The sequence below is a fragment of the Porites lutea genome, chromosome 2 (assembly GCF_958299795.1).
Source record: "Porites lutea chromosome 2, jaPorLute2.1, whole genome shotgun sequence".
NCBI classification, from domain to species: domain Eukaryota; kingdom Metazoa; phylum Cnidaria; class Anthozoa; order Scleractinia; family Poritidae; genus Porites; species Porites lutea.
In genome coordinates, this window is record NC_133202.1 from 26,920,780 (window position 1) to 26,937,230 (window position 16,451).

At 38.6% G+C, this 16,451-nt stretch overlaps 1 protein-coding gene across 1 annotated transcript in view; it reads right to left on the reverse strand.

Annotated features, from left to right (window-relative positions):
- Nucleotides 1-1,220: 1,220 nt before the first annotated feature.
- The window catches only part of LOC140928159 (multidrug and toxin extrusion protein 2-like), a 39,377-nt gene continuing 24,146 nt past the window's right edge, over nucleotides 1,221-16,451 (reverse strand). Inside the window, exons 10-16 of the mRNA XM_073377866.1 lie at nucleotides 14,485-14,560; nucleotides 13,524-13,593; nucleotides 6,560-6,689; nucleotides 5,508-5,545; nucleotides 4,361-4,417; nucleotides 2,649-2,745; nucleotides 1,221-2,252 (exon numbers count right to left, since the gene is read on the reverse strand). Of these exons, the coding sequence (XP_073233967.1) occupies nucleotides 1,957-2,252; nucleotides 2,649-2,745; nucleotides 4,361-4,417; nucleotides 5,508-5,545; nucleotides 6,560-6,689; nucleotides 13,524-13,593; nucleotides 14,485-14,560 (764 nt within the window). The 3' untranslated portion in view covers nucleotides 1,221-1,956. The remainder of the gene's footprint in view (nucleotides 2,253-2,648; nucleotides 2,746-4,360; nucleotides 4,418-5,507; nucleotides 5,546-6,559; nucleotides 6,690-13,523; nucleotides 13,594-14,484; nucleotides 14,561-16,451) is intronic.

Sequence of the window (16,451 nt, forward strand, 5' to 3'; positions counted from 1 at the left end):
GTCGTTAAGGTCTTTAAAAGGACCGAAAAGGGCTAACCGACGCCTTTTATGGATGTGAAAGAGACAAGAAAACTTTCTAGTTTAGTGATTTATTCATATTAAAAGATGGTGCATTTACATCAGTTAAAAGGGCTGTTGGCGGTTCTAGGATTGGTATGTGACAGGGACGTCATTTGTCAATAGAAGATATACGAAAGAGTTACCTTTTCTGTCTGGTGTGTCAGATGGTAAGTGTTTGGAACTCTGGGCAGAGCCTCTCAAATAGTAAACGACGGCCGAGAAGTTGCAAGCGTCCTTGCTTATTTATAGAATATTAGCGCTCCTTGCGATTCAGGCATCAAATTTCGCGGGGAACGCAAAATTTGGGCTGCTTTCCTCGTGCTGATAAGTCGATAGTTTGTCTCTCTTTCCTTCAGACGGAGATGGAGAAAGGACGGTTTGTATCAACCATGTCCATTTCTTCAAGAAATGGACATGGTTGATACAAACCGTTCAACTGCAGCAAAACAAGAAATCGAGATGCGGCAGGAAATAGCTCCGTTTGGTCAGAACAGGCATGGAACAGTTCGACTATGCAGGAAAACAAGAAGTTATCCAGCGATTGCTAAGGTTATAATAGTTTGAATGTGAATCGAATCTTTCTTTCTTCCTCGAATTAGGAATCATTATTTTGCATAAAGAAAGCCACCAGACGCCAAGCTGAATCGGTACAGTCAGTTCACTACAAAGCAGTGGAACAGCGGGGTAGAATTTGCAGGCTGGATCAGGTCAAATGAAACTCAGGAAAAGGCTCGGAATCTACCGAATTGTAAGTACTCAGACGCCTTTAATCATTGCATTCACTCTTCTTACGCCCAGAGGCATAGAACAACAACAATCCACGATTGCTTTACATCTCCGGTCCACTCTAACACAATTCAAATCTCTCCCAGCATATTTCTTCTTTGGAAATATGTAATGATTGCCGGTCATTTTGTGAGTTGAAACTAAATTTGATGAGTGAATAGTCAATCTTTGTTTCTTTGGTTGTTGTTTCTTAATTACGAAATTGTTTTCGTTCATACTGAATTAAATCAATAAAATACTTTCGAAAGTTGTTATATAACAAACGTTACAGTGTGTAAAAAAGATAAAGAAATCAGTGATGTCAAAAATGTAAATTCCCTGTACCTTCTTTCTTTCTCACAAACATTAGAAAACTGGCCACTAGTTTTGAAATATGCTTTATTTTTCCCTTATATTTTCCCTTATAAAAAAAAATAAATAACAAAAGCTCTAATTTGCAGAAGAAGCTGGGTTAAGATAACCCAGGGTTAGTGCGAGATTTAAATTAAGATTTGAAAGCTTAAAAAGCATTTCAGTTTTAATTCTTTTTGTCTACAAGTTGATGATCGGAAGCTCTAAAAATAAGAGACAAAATTATCGAGGAAAATGCTTTTGAACACAAGAAAAGGAAACCCGGGTTAAATTTAACCCTGGGTTAAGCGCTAATCGGCCTTCGAACAACTGGGCCCTGAAGGTTTCTGGTCATAGTAGTACAATGACGTCATCATGCAAATGGCCCATTCACCCTTATGATTAAAAAATGTTCTTAGATAAAACGATAAAAAATGATGCTAGGATAAGAAATCAATACAGTAACTCATATGTTTACTTACACTGTACATTACTAATAGTATTTGACAATTGTTTAAATTTATATTAATTTAATTTTGAATGTTGATTAACCTTCTCGTAATTTATAATGTATGGTATTTCTCAAATAAATTTTAATAACATTTCAAGAAAATTTCAGGCTGATTTCTCACTACGCACCCGGTAAATAACAAATTCATCAGCCTGAATCCCGCAATCGTAGGTTATTATATGGGGATGTTAACTAATAAAAGTGGTTAAATTGCTACAAGTAGTATTTGAAGTGAGTGTATCATTTTCAAATGAAGAAGTCTCGTGTTATTAAGGCAACGGAATTAGAAACCGTACGGCTACAGCGCCGCCTAAAATCATCAGAGATATTACGAGAGGGATAAGTCGCTTTACAATAAGAGCTCTCTTTTGTGCTGAGGTAAGACTGTGCATTCTTTTTATATTAGCTGTTGCTTCTGATTCAATCTCTCCTTGACGACTATCCTTCTCTGAAGTGCTCCCATCATTTGACAGTAAAGCAAGTCGAAACTGAGAGTTATTGGCATCCATGTGATTCAGAAATGGAAGTGACGAGGTTTTGCTGATCCAGCTTGCAAGAATCAAGTCTGAAAAAAAAAAACATTAAACTGTCTCTGCTTTTTTTGTGCGAAGTTCTTGTTTCATTAAAGGCGGAGGACACCCCACCGAAACGATGGACGAACTTTAAGTACACGAAGTGGTACACAATCCACACATTGTATCCACTGAAAGCTATGGGGATGCCTCATTGGTGGGGGTGACTCCAGAGGACGGAGAAGATCGAAGGTTCTTCCCAAGACCTCTCTGGGAAGGAAACCACGCCTCATCACATACTTTTTACGAGACTATCTTACAAAGGTCCCACAACCTCAACATTATCAATCATGAGATTGTTATCAGAGGCATAAGAGGAAATTTTCTCATGAGTTTTATCCGCTTCTTCTTACATGTGATGGTGTCTTGAGTATGACTAATCATTTCACCTTTGTTTTTTTCGGCGGAGTGTCCAGCTTGATCTCCATTTAACAAGTCCTCAGAGGTTGAAGCTCTCACAGTCTTGGCAGCCGATCTTCGCTGTGCCTGCAAATGAAGGACCATCTTCTGAATAAGGAATTTCAAATAAAACCCACAACTGATGGTACAGTTTAAGTAACCCTTCTGGGCCCAGTTGTTCGAACGCCGGTTAGCGCTAACCCGGGGTTAAATTTTATCCCGGGTTTCTTTTTCTTTTTATGAAAGGCGCTCTCTCGAATAATTTTCTCTGTTCTTTTTAGGGTATCCAATCGTCAAATTGTAGGCAAAGAGAATTCAACCGAATTTGATTTTTAAGCTCTCATATCTGAGTTCAAATTTCGCACTAACCCTAGGTTATCTTAACCCAGCTTCGAACAACCCGGCCCAGGTCCCAAAAGTGACAAACATCACCTTTCTGCTAACAATATCAATACATAATCATGAGAAAGGGTTGTGAGAAATAATAAAATTATCACCTAAGAGAAAATGCTTTGATCTTCTACCAAATTCTTTTAACTTATTCTCCATGGGACGAATTTGCCGCCATATTGAAATGCGTCCCCCATAACAGTCCCACAATGCACCTTCACAACCATCTCGACCCGGATACCAGAGCTTGTTCGGCTAAATTTTGCTAGCCTACACTAGACTAAACTCCCCTGATCCCCCCGATCTTAGAGTAGCTTTTGGTTGAGTTGCCTAAATCTAAACTTGCCGATTTAAGTTTTTTTTATAGTTTTGAGAGGTAATTCCCGGTTTCCCTAGTCTACAATAAAATCTTCAACCTGTAGAGTACTAAAGTGTGACGTCATAAAAAATTAAATTTGTGAAATTACGGGGTTTGCCAGGATATTCTAAAACAACATCCAAAAGGCGTACTTGCCACAAAAACTTTGTGGGGCAAATTTTCTGAGATATTAGCCAAGTTATGCTCTGATGACTCCAAACAAATCCCTCTAAATTTGACTTGGGTTTAAACGTTTAGACCCAAGTGATGTTGGAGGTATGTAGGGAACCCCAGGTATGTGAGATAACCCGCTTGGGTGGAGTAACCCACCTGTCCGTAACATTTTTATAATCACGTTTACATGCTAAGTGGGGTGACCCGCCAAGAAGAGCTGCCCGGTCTGTCAGACCAGGTAACGCCCTTAGTCAGGGCCAAATTTTGCCAAGTAAACGTTTCAAGTGGGGTAGCCGAGGACAGATTCGAGTTAACATGTTTCGTTAACTGCCTTTAGCGGAGGTTTTGCATTTCATTAAAAGTGACAATAGAAAGTAGCAGCAGTAAGAGATTGCAGCAAGAGCAGCGGGTGAGAGTAGACGAGCATTAACCGCCAAAACACGTGGTTTGCTCGCTATCCTTTTTTACGAGCTTAGCGACCATTCAACAATCTTGAGAAAGTGCATCTCAGGTGGTGGGGTTGTAAGATTGAATGTAAACTCGGGTGATTTTTTTATCCCGTCTGCAAAGGTTTCGTCACGAACCTGGGGTCAACCACCTCCATGTACACAGGCCCTAAATGTGATTTCCTTTTACGCTACAGCTACAGATTATAGTTTGGTTCTTTATCTCCAGAATCTTCTGAGTTAAGACTCAAGAGAAGTTACAAAACTGTTAAATATTAGAGGACAGATGTTGGGCTTAAGACTTCTCAATACCCTGCAAAAAGGCATCACTTACTAATTCAGCTTGTTTGTCCCAATCTGTTCTCCACAGAAGAAATAAATATAAACAAGCCTGAAATGAACAAAGGAAAGATAAGATAAAATATTGTCAGTAGTGTAAGCACAAGTACACAAGTAAAAGAGCTATGCCATGCATTCCAAACTTCTTTTTTTGATCATACTGCTAACAATCTTTCTGACAACATTAAAGAAATTACTAGCAAAAACCGTGGACGACGATCCTGCTGGTTGTCAACGTTGGATCTCTAGAAAAGAGATCTAATCGGCGAAAATATGAAAAACAAAAAAAACCAGACGTCTAAAGCCTACTGCAGAGCTGATATAGCAGCGTGTATTGCTTTTTTTGAAAACAATATTTCGGCTTGCCACACTAGCCTTCTTCAGGCTGTTCAGGTTTACAGATGTTAGTGATAGAACTATTACTCGGTATATTTTTTAAATAGAGAACGTCGCAACAGAAATTGTTTAAAAGGGAGAGAAAATTAATAAGAATAAAGATTGCAATTCGTCCCGGGGGTTTAGGCCATTAGGTTCAAGAGTCATGGCCTTATCTATTAAATGTGACTCGCCTTACGGACTAAGTCATGTGAGGAATGAATTTTCTGTAGTGAAATAAACTGCATGGAAACAGTCGTACGTTTAGAATTAATGTTAGTTTTGTCAACTGGACGTCTGTCCTCGAGACATCGCTTACTGAGTGTATTTTCACGCCTTTACACACAATACGTTACACATTTCAGCTGGACACCCAAAAAGGAACGATCACTTGAAAGTGGACTTTCACAAAGTTCTTCGTCCGAATTAATATGGCGCGGGACGAAGGTCGACCTCTAGCGACTTCGTCCCTCGCTTGGCCGTTTCGCGGCCTATAGCTCGCTACGCTCGTTAAGGTGATGTTACACGGGTGGATTCCCATGACGATTTTTAGTGCAACACAGCGTTGCTATGCTGCACAATGTTGTGACCATTCGAAGCAATGTCGCAACAATGTTGCGAATCGTCTCGTGTTATATCACCTTTAAGAAACTCGTAGGTCGACTTGTAGCAAGTCTACCACGAAAGTAGCAATTGGCCGGGAAAAGCTACTTATACTTACTAAACTTTACGGATGTGAAATGGGAGTCGTCATGAGGCATGCCTACCTGAAGAAATACTCCAGTTGAAATACCAATCCACAGACCTTTAAGACAACAAGAAAAAATGCAAAATATAATTATAATGATAATGATAATAATAATACTAATAATGCTTTTTTTTAAGGATAAGTAATAGTTTTATTCAACTTTAAAAAATATGTACATAATTTACAGAAATATTTGGAGTAAGAATTGAGCACTATATAACATTAAGAATAGTATAAATAATAAAAATGGCAATCACTGTGTCAATAACGATTTCACAAATACATTTCTTGGGGCTCAGATGCGGATGCTCACTAACTCTTGCAGGCAGTCCAGAGTTTTAAATTAAGTCATTATCAATCCGTCTCTGATATTAAAAAAGAAAACAAGTTAAAAAGAATTAAAAATCTCGTATTCCTAAATTCCTAATTCTTTAATAATAATAATAATAATAATAATAATAATAATAATAATAATAGTAATAATAATAATAATAATAATAAATAAGTAATAGTCAACTCCCACCCTACAGACAGCTCGCTATTGCGGACATTCCGTTAATATGAACGGCGACCGGGCCCCCAACAACAAGGACAGGAATTTGACTAAAATACTCACGTCAAGTAAGGGAATACGGATTCCGGAATCTGGGAAATTATTGCTTGTGGAATCAGGAATCTTGCGCTTTAGAATCCAGAAAAAAGCTCAAGGAATCCGGAATCCCAATTCCACTGACAAAGACTGGAATGCACTTCCTGGAATCCGGAATCGACAGCATGGAAATTATCTGGAATCCAAGACTGTCTTGGATTCCCTTACATGGAGCGAAAAATACTTTTGTTCATTTTATACGGAAGCACTACCCTTTTTGAGGTCCAAAACAACAATTTTACTATAACGTCTATCAATCACATAGAATCAAAATTTATTTTTTTCCGTTTTGTATCATCGCTTTGTCGTTTTGGTTAGATTTACGCTTTAATCAAAACTCCTCAGCAGTTATAATAAATCCTTTCAGAAGTCAAGAGCTTCTGTTTCCGTGCTCCAAGAGTTTATGAACATGTCTTTTTTACCTGCGCTTTCATGGAAGACAAAAAACATTAAAGTGATCCCAACGGAAAGAGCCACGAAAAATGATAGAAAATTGATCAGCACTCCTATCCTCTGTCGGCCAGCCCCTCGTACAATCCCACTACAGACACCCTGAAATAAAGGTCACCAATGCAAACATGTGCAAATGTATATCGTTAATACAAACTCTTACTCAAACTTGTCCTATAAAATCAGTCCATTAAGTTACAATGGTGGAGAAAAGTTCTTGAGGCAATGTGGGCATGCAGATTTTCTGCAACCACAGTGACATCAGGGGCACCCAACGTCAATTTTGGAAAATATCTGTTCGGAGGACGATTTGAGATCTAGAATTTTCGGAACATTTTTTGCAAAATTTCTTGCTTGCCTACCTCTCCTAGGATTTTCGAACATATATGGTATAAGGCCTACTCTGGGACCTTAAGTCGCCGTAATTTTAGGCGACTTAAGGCGATTTAAGGCGACTTTAGGAAAATTTGGTCAAAATGTTGCGCAACTTAAGGCGATTTAAGGCGACTTTAGGCGACTTAAGGAGAAAAAGGTGACATTTAGGTGAGTTACATGTTAGTGTCAATATGTTGCAGTTAATTTTTAATTTCAGTTAATTTTTGGTTTCCCTTTGTTTTAAATTCATTAGCATACATAACGATACCCAGAAACGATGGAAAAATAAAAATTAACTGAAATAAAAATGAACTACAACATATACCAAATCAAAATCTGATAACACTACCTCTCTAGGGACACATTGTTGTAGCATAAGTTAATTCAGTCTTGAAGACATCTACATTAGTCTTCCAAATTTTCAACAATCTCAGCTACCTAATATTTTGAACATTAAATATCAAGGTAGCTTGTGTTGCAGGCGTATTCTAACCGTGGTTAGTAATATTCGTGAAGCAGCTCTAATATCCTTGTTCTGGGCCCTGATGCACTAAATGAATTACCAGCATTTTGAGTTCCCCTTCAACATGATTGGCAAATGGACAATGGCATTTTTAACAGTCCAGTCCTGGCATGTTCTCTAATCCTGATACACACACAGGGGGCCCAGAACTAGGATTTTGCCACTGTTTTGCAGATGGACTTAACCCAGAGTTTAGTTCTATCTGTGGCACAGGCTAATATCAAGGGTGTTGGTTTAGTATTACATTAGCAGAGACAAAATCTGAGTTAGAAGCAACCAAAAGGGTAAATTTTCTCTTGGTCTTTAAATGCATTATTTCATAATATAAGGGACAAAAAATCAATGGTTCCTGCATTTCTTTTTCCAAAAAATAAAACCATAAAAGTAGAGTATTTCAATACATCTCTGTAACATACTGTGAGCTGGTTTGTAGCAAAAACTTTATATTGAAGTGTCTTTTTTTCATAATTTGACAACAAACATTTAAGTAATTAATTTAAAACATCTAAAATCACTTATCGATATCGCACATTATGGAAATGACGATCCCCATTGTATGTCTTGGCAGTTGCTCTGCCAATGTTTGTCCCCACACGCTTGGCTAAGTGGATGTTTTTCCAATTGAATTCAAAACAAAAAGTTTGTAGTTCTCGCCGTATATATATTGCTCCTTTCCTGTCTCAGTCAAACAAAACACTTCCAAATACTTGCTTCGCTAGTGAACCGTACTCTCTTATCCATGGTCTCTCTGGAAACTTTCCAGTCGGGTTGATTTCATGAGTGCATTTATGCACCAGCAGAAACGTAAACAACTAAGCTTAGCTTCAACCAACCTCTCTCGGTCTGTTCCACGCGGCAGCGTTTACGCTCTCAGCACAAAAGGAAGCATTATGCGTCATGTTTAAACCAATGGCAGTAACAAGTGTAAACGTTTCCATTATTATGTCAGAAATTTCCATTTAAAAGGAGATCTTTATACGAAAACGCGAGGTACAACATACGAGCGACTAAATACAGGAATGGCTCCGACCTGTAATTGGCGGATAAAAATAGTTAGTAATTAATAAGTTAACGCTTAACTTTCAGCCACGCGTCACACTGGACAACGATATCAGTAACGTCGTTGTGATGTGTGACTTCTGTTTCGTCTTAGGCAGTGAAAGAAGCAAGAAGTCGATGTATGAACCTTTAAAATTTCACTTACATCGGCAGAACCTTTTTCTAGTGTTAAACAGTACCAACAGAGATGGGAAATTGTCACAGCTTTGGCGAACAGCATTCAGTTCGCAGTCAAACACTCGGAGCTATTCCTGTATTTAAACCGCTGACGGGTCAATGTACAGGAATGGCTCCGATCTGCATAAAGAGAGACTTGTCACATGAACTAGTCACATGATGGTGTGTGGTGTGGGAGGGGGGTGGGGGTGGGGTCTGGGCAATCATGACCAGATGATATAAATAAAAAAAGCAAAGAGCTTCACCCCCCAAAAAAAATTAAAATAAATTCAAAATCAACTCAAATAAAAAAGTAGATAAAGGGATCATTACTGATTACTTATCTGACTGTCGCTGGTGATTAACGATACGGGGTTGTTTTTAAATGATCTGTTTTAAAGTTTTTGTACCGGATTGTTTTTCATCCGACAAAACTTGAACGAATCAGTTTATCGAAACTAAAAATAAAGTAGTTGAGGTTAAGGGGATGGGGGGGGGGGGGGGGGGTGGTCTGACCCTATTATAAGCAGAGGGTACAATACAAATAAGCTAAAGGGTCACGCAAGGTCAGAACCCTGTGGTCAAGCCTGGATGCTAAGCAGCGCGCGAAAATTTGTTTGTTGATCATATTCAGCTCTGCAACAGCTTGCTGTGCTTCGGAGTGGATATTTACTCACTCAGGATATTCAGAATTGTTCTAGTCTAGTGAAAGATCGTCCACCGGCAATAAAGAAATTCAGGACATGAGTCTAAAAAGATCTAAAGGTAAGATGATATTAACTTAGTCAGACATTCTTGCTTATATTTCCAGCTAGTGAGATGAAACAAACCAAGTGCCGCGTGTCTTCACGTCCAATTCACGTAACCTCAATCTTGATCAAGATGGGTTCCAAAAGCTCTGCTTTGAAGAATATATTTTTTGTCAATTTGAGAATGTTTTTTTCTTGGGTTCAAAAATCTTTTTGGAGTGCAGAGGGCATCTGTGCACAGGGCAATCTTACAATGGCTAAATTTGAAAGGTTCGGCAAAAGGACGGCATCTTCTAACTTTCTATTTTCATTTATCTTAAATTCTTTTTTTGCTCAAGGGAATGTGCCAAAGTGCAGGAAGAGCCTGACGAATGGATTTGTACCACCTGTCTACCACCGAAGAAATTCTCAAAGAAAGAAAATTCCACATAGACGAGATAGACTAAAGTGTACAAAGGCTTTTTTATGTACAGGACCCCAGCATAGATTAAAGGCAGTCGTGCATGCTTGCAGTTCGTCAAACAAAATTGCTTCAGTCGTATGAGTGAAAAGAATCAACAAATGAGATGTTTGATCGAACAATGCAGAAAACCTATTAAATCGAATAGTCCGTTTTATACATTAAAATTAGCCTCACTAGCCTCGCATGAGATAACTCATTTTTGTTTAACTTTTGGAATTTAGGAATGAAGTTATGAAAGCAAATTTAACCATGAGCAAAATAATATTCATCAACTAGTGGCCAGTTTTGCATTGAGTCTACTGTTTGCCTTATAAATTATTTGTGTATTAGCTGAGTCATGTGACCTTTCTTACTTAATTAACCTCTAGGGACTAAACGAGTTCAATTATAGGTCCCACAGGCGCTCATCAGAGTAAGAAGAAAGCGATTTATCATAAACCGGGAAAAAAAGTCCGAGTGTGGCGGTGTATTTTGTGTCTTGACCTAGTTTTTGCCGGGTGATGCAAATCATGGCAAAACAGTGGCTTTTCTTGACTGAGGTTTGTTTTGAGGAGGGACCATCAGAAAAGTGCCCTGGGAGGTACTCCCTATATAACCATATAGGTATGTGCCACCCCAGAGAAACGGGTTATTGAGCCGTTTTGGTCTGAAAACGGGTATAGACTTTACCCACCGGTAAAGGCAGAAGAAATGCATAAAAAAAAAGCCTAAAAAAAGCATGTTCAAGTGCCGAACCCCCCTAGAAAATGCTTTCATTCTCCTCACCCCCCATCCCTATCCTATGTACTTAGGCGGGCACCTCACTACTTATGTTGACTTTATCAATCAATCGATACTGTCCACTAAGCTACCTGTGAGAAGGTTTACATTTAGGCCTTATATATCATGGACTTAAGCAAGTTATTTTTAGTTTCGATAAATTGATTCGTTCAAGTTTTGTCGGATGAAAAACAATCCGGTACAAAAACTTTAAAACAGATCATTTAAAAACAACCCCGTATCGTTAATCACCAGCGACAGTCAGATAAGTAATCAGTAATGATCCCTTTATCGACTTTTTTATTTGAGTTGATTTTGAATTTATTTTAATTTTTTTTTTCGGTGAAGCTCTTTGCTTTTTTTATTTATATCATCTGGTCATGATTGCCCAGACCCCACCCCCACCCCCCTCCCACACCACACACCATCATGTGACAAGTCTCTCTTTATGCAGATCGGAGCCATTCCTGTACATTGACCCGTCAGCGGTTTAAATACAGGAATAGCTCCGAGTGTTTGACTGCGAACTGAACGCTGTTCGCCAAAGCTGTGACAATTTCCCATCTCTGTTGGTACTGTTTAACACTAGAAAAAGGTTCTGCCGATGTAAGTGAAATTTTAAGGTTCATACATCGACTTCTTGCTTCTTTCACTGCCTAAGACGAAACAGAAGTCACACATCACAACGACGTTACTGATATCGTTGTCCAGTGTGACGCGTGGCTGAAAGTTAAGCGTTAACTTATTAATTACTAACTATTTTTATCCTCCAATTACAGGTCGGAGCCATTCCTGTATTTAGTCGCTCGTGGTACAACATTCTATCCGCCATTTTGCTTCTCCCAGAATTCCACTGCAGTCGCAAGCTAATTTCCATGGTTTCTCGGTCCCGCCCTCTCCCCGCCTCCAGACCAGTTAGTCACGTGATCAAAACACACTACTTTCTGGGCGGCCATAACGTAGAGGAAAGAACAGTATTATTTCGCTTTTCTACGTTCTTCATCAATAATGATCGATTACATCAAATCGTTTGGCAGGGAGCAATCACGACAACATAAACAAAGAGCTGTATTACGCACCTTCGATGTACAAAGCTTGAATTTCTGTCTGGAAGAGAAGACCTAAAGAGACGACTGTACAAGCTAGGCTAAGTGTTCAAGTTTATAAGAGTGATTGTGTTTCTGTCAATGATAGATGGATATAATTCGACGGTAAATACATATCAGAGGTTGTGTGCCGGAGAAAAAACTTATCATTAGTTGCTCTTAAAAGCTGGGTCGGTAATTTACATGGACACTTTTTTCGATTGACCTTTAGACTTGTATTAACTACCAGAAAATTTAGATGAATGTTGTGGCGGCAATAATTGTTTTTTTCTCTCCCTTCAACCTACCTGTATTGATCTTAGTTACTTGAAATGTCTTTCAATGTTGGACTCTCACAAAGCAGTAGAAAAGAGTTTTAACTATATTTTGTTCAGGGTGCAAAGAAAGTCGGCTTTACAGCTTGCCTAGCATACACTAGCCTGAAAGCCATTTTGACTAACCCCAATTTTTTTTATGAATGGGACTGATTACAGTTCTTCTGTAATCTGAATTCCCTAAAAAACTTTACTTGCCAGCCAGGCAAGTTAAAAACGCAGTTCACTAGCCCAATCATAAAATCCAGTACCCCAGGACTATTGCCTGGACACTACTCTGTCTACTCTCTTTGCACACTGTTTTATGTAGTTTAGCTAGAACTTGAACCTTTGAATGCCTTTTTAAACAACATTTCTACTGAGAAATATGAGACAAACCTCCCGGATTAAATTAATAAAATACCTGTACAAGTGACTGGATAAAGTTGTGTACTATATGTTGTCATTTTTGCGTAAACAATACAGGAATGATTATTCTTGTATTGCTTATGACTAATTATTACATGTGGTAAATTGTGTAAAGTAATTAAATGTATAAATTAGAGGGCTGGAGAAGAAATTAATGGGTCTTAAGTTACTGTGGGAGTTTTTTTGTGGGGGGTGGGGTGGGTCTGTGGCTAATATTATTGAACACGGGTTATTATACACTTTATGAGAAATCATGCATTCTGGAAATAGAAAACTAAAAAAGTAATAACTACAAGACAATTTGAACCTCGTTAAGATTTGAATGATTTAGTGACTTAAGGAAACTAAAGGCGACTTTAGGCGACTTAAGGCGATTTTAGGCGACTTAAGGCGATTTTAAGCGACTTAAGGCAACTTAAGGCGACTTTGGGCGACTTTAGGCGACTTTAGGTCCCAGAGTAGGCCTTGGTATAATTGTCCATTTCTAACGGATTTTTACCCTAAAAAGGTAACCAAGAGTTTTCGGGAGCCTATTTTCTGGCTGAAATTTTCGAAAAGGTAAGTTTTGATCCCTATAATTTTCGGATCACTAGACTTTCAGCTAGAAAATCTGAACAGATGAAAAATTTTTGGGAGATAAAAATATGCCTATATCTACCGTTTAAATACTAAAATACATTCAACAATGCTATGTTTAAGTGGTTTTGAACTATATTTTCGTTGAGTGCCCCTGGTGAAATTTCCCAAAATTTATTTTTCTCCCAAAGTTCAAAAATGAAGCTGTGGGAGCTAAAAATGAATCGAAATTTCTTCTTAAATAGGCTAGCATTAAGCTTTACAGCGAGTGTCTGGAAAACTATGCAAAATGGACTATTCTCCCCTTAAATGGTTAAATGGATATCAGCCCAATGTACTTTTAATAACAGTGGCAACTAAAATCAGACTTACTAATCAACTCGACTGTAAACTTATTACCCAAAGCCTTACATTGGTCAGTTCAAAGTAAGCAGACAGTCACATGTACCTGAATTCCATCAAAGAAAAACATGACTGAAACGATAAGAATGTTCCTCTTGTACACAACTAAAACATCACTGAAAGAAATGAAAATGTCTACGTGTAAAATTTAAAAAAAAAAACACTTTTGTAAGACGCAGACAGAGGTAAAAAACAAAATGAATGATCGCCTATTTTATCAGGAATTTTCAGCGTTTAATAACCAATGAAATTGATTATTCAAGCCACACAAACAAAGTACATACTAATTATTGTAACTGGCACTTGCTATGCATTTCTCTCTCATCTGATCTGACTGGTTTTTTCCTAGTAACACAAACACATCTACCAAATAACTCCGATAGTTCTCCACAGCTTATAATGGCGGCCACATCCTTCGCTAAAGAACTCGAGCATAACAACTGTTTGGTCAAACTCGCGCGGGGACGTCTTGATTGCATTGAGCTTATTTTTAAAAAAGCCTTTAAAAAAGCTTACAAAAACGACCTCATTGGTACACGTGCCTCGCCAATAAAGGAACATCATCTTGTTCAGATGGCATTCAAGTCAGATAAAATTTTTCTCGCTTTTATTACTTGCTGAACCATTTTTGTTTACAGTTTACTCTTACTTGATGAAGTCGTCAATTGGAGCAGGAGTCAACCCATTTCGTTTCTCTTACCGTACAGCACTTTCTTAGTGTACGACTGGTAAACCAGTTTTCAAATGCTAGGTAAAAGTTGGGAAAATACCCGGTAGTATAAACTCCTCGCGGTAAATGCTAGAAAACATAACCAATTTTGATTTTTGTTGGGACCGGAGATTTTAACACTGATGAGCTCGGCGACCTGTCAAACAGGTTTGCTCTTACTGTATACAAATAACCAACTGTACAAAATGTCGTGGGAAATTTGCACTCATTTCCTGCGTTTCCTGTTTAATAACTAAAATGCAGATAGATAATAAACGCGTATATGGTATTTACAAACCTACTGCTGGTGAAGACACGACCACTTATATCTCCAAGTCCAAGGAAGACCGTAAGTATGATAAGTTCTACAGAAACTGTCAGATAGAAGCAAAAATTAATGAATACGTATGGAAATTCAAAGGATTGTTGTTAAGCAGTACGATAGTGAGTACGTCCTACGCACATGAACCTAGTTAAGGTGATTCCCTAGTAAAAGAACCTAACATAGATTGTAGATGAAACTCGGTACACTGATGTAACAAGTCAAGAAGATGATAAAAAGGTTATAAAAAGTGGGGGTCACCGTGCTCGATTTGACGTCACAATGCTGACAAATACGGCTATTTTGGACCCTTTGACAAAAACCGCGCGCAGCCCAAAACTAGACAAAAAGGAAAGATCTTTTCAATGATGCATGTGGTATCGCACAGAATTTGACTTTAATGTATTGTTTATCCACTTACGTACCAGAAAAATGCCTTGTAATGCCCTTGTTTTTCCTTTACGCTCCAAAGTAGAGTTAAATTGGACGCGCGCTTTTCGACCCGTGATGGCTCAATCCGTACAATTTAGTAAAATTGCCAAAAAACTGAACATAGATTTGTGCCAATTTTTTTTCTCACCAAAAGGAAGCACTGTTCTTATTAAAATCATGAAATAAAAAATGGGGGTCACCGTACTCGTTTTTGCGGTAGAGCTGCAGAAAGTGCGCACCAAATGCATTTTCCTTGATTTTTGAGAGAGGACTGGGGCGAGTTTCAAAATAGAATGTAGGCGAAAGGGGGAAGAAAGTATTAAAAAATCCGTTGTAACAGAATTTTCATCGAGATACTACATTAAGGACACGATGTGATAAAGAAAGCGTTTAAATGAAAATCAAAGTGAATAAGTACAAATGAAACATCCACTATCGAGGTTCTCCGTGAGGAAGTCGAACTCAGCAACACGCGTACTGCTTACGTTAGGCACATTCCCACCAAATAGAGTCTCACCTCGGCAAGAAACAACCGCAAGCAAAAAATGCAATAGCGTTTCTCTTCAGTCAACTTCATTTTAATAATGTTACTTCACATGCTCTTTTTTACGGAGGCCATCTTGTTATCATCCTCGGAGACCCAGGGGCAGTCAGTCGGGCCGGGAGAAAAGGCGCGACGAAAGTTTTCAAGCACGGGCGTAAGAGCCCCTGGGTACCTACTCTCACCGGACCATTTCCAAACGGTCAAGCGAATGCTGGCTCCTGATTGGGCACAAAAAATGCTTTGTATTATTGTGCCCAATCGGCGAACAATTTCTCCTGAGTACTTTTCGTGAGTTCGTACACGACGGCTATTATCTCGCCACAGTTGCCCGGTTCTTTCACCAAGCTTTCCTAACCAGACAAAGGAACTACCGATGAGTCGATGTTTCGGACGCTATCAGCAGGAGCAATTCAATTTGCACTGAGAAAATTCTGTTTCTGCGGGATCACAATGTATCGTAAATAATAAGAAGTTTAAGATGCGGCGGCGACAAGAAATCAAAAACATTTACAGCTTGACAAAGCAAAACAACAACTTTGCACGTGCATCACGCTTTTACATTTCTTTGCCGTCACTGCAGGACTACCACATGAAAATGCCTAGTTTCACGTTTTGTGAAGGACGTAAACAAGCAATGAGTGACAAAACTTTCTTTCTCTTTATGAACTTGGATATGGTTGATAGAAATTCAGCTCCAGAAGAGTTCGCTTGCATTTAACAAAGTAAGCGAGTTGGAATAATCGCGATAGAGACTGAAAAAATGTGACTTCATATTTTATGCGACGTTTTCGTGGCTGTCAGTTGTCGTGGCATCTTAAACTCCCTAATATTTACGAAGACGTGATCGATGTAACCGTGAATACCTGTTGTAAGCTCAAGCTTGTATTTTCGGAAAAGCGTCTTTAGTTTTCGGGTAGACAGTATTTTGAAATGGAGAGTTTATATCAAACTGAAAGTTTCCTGACTA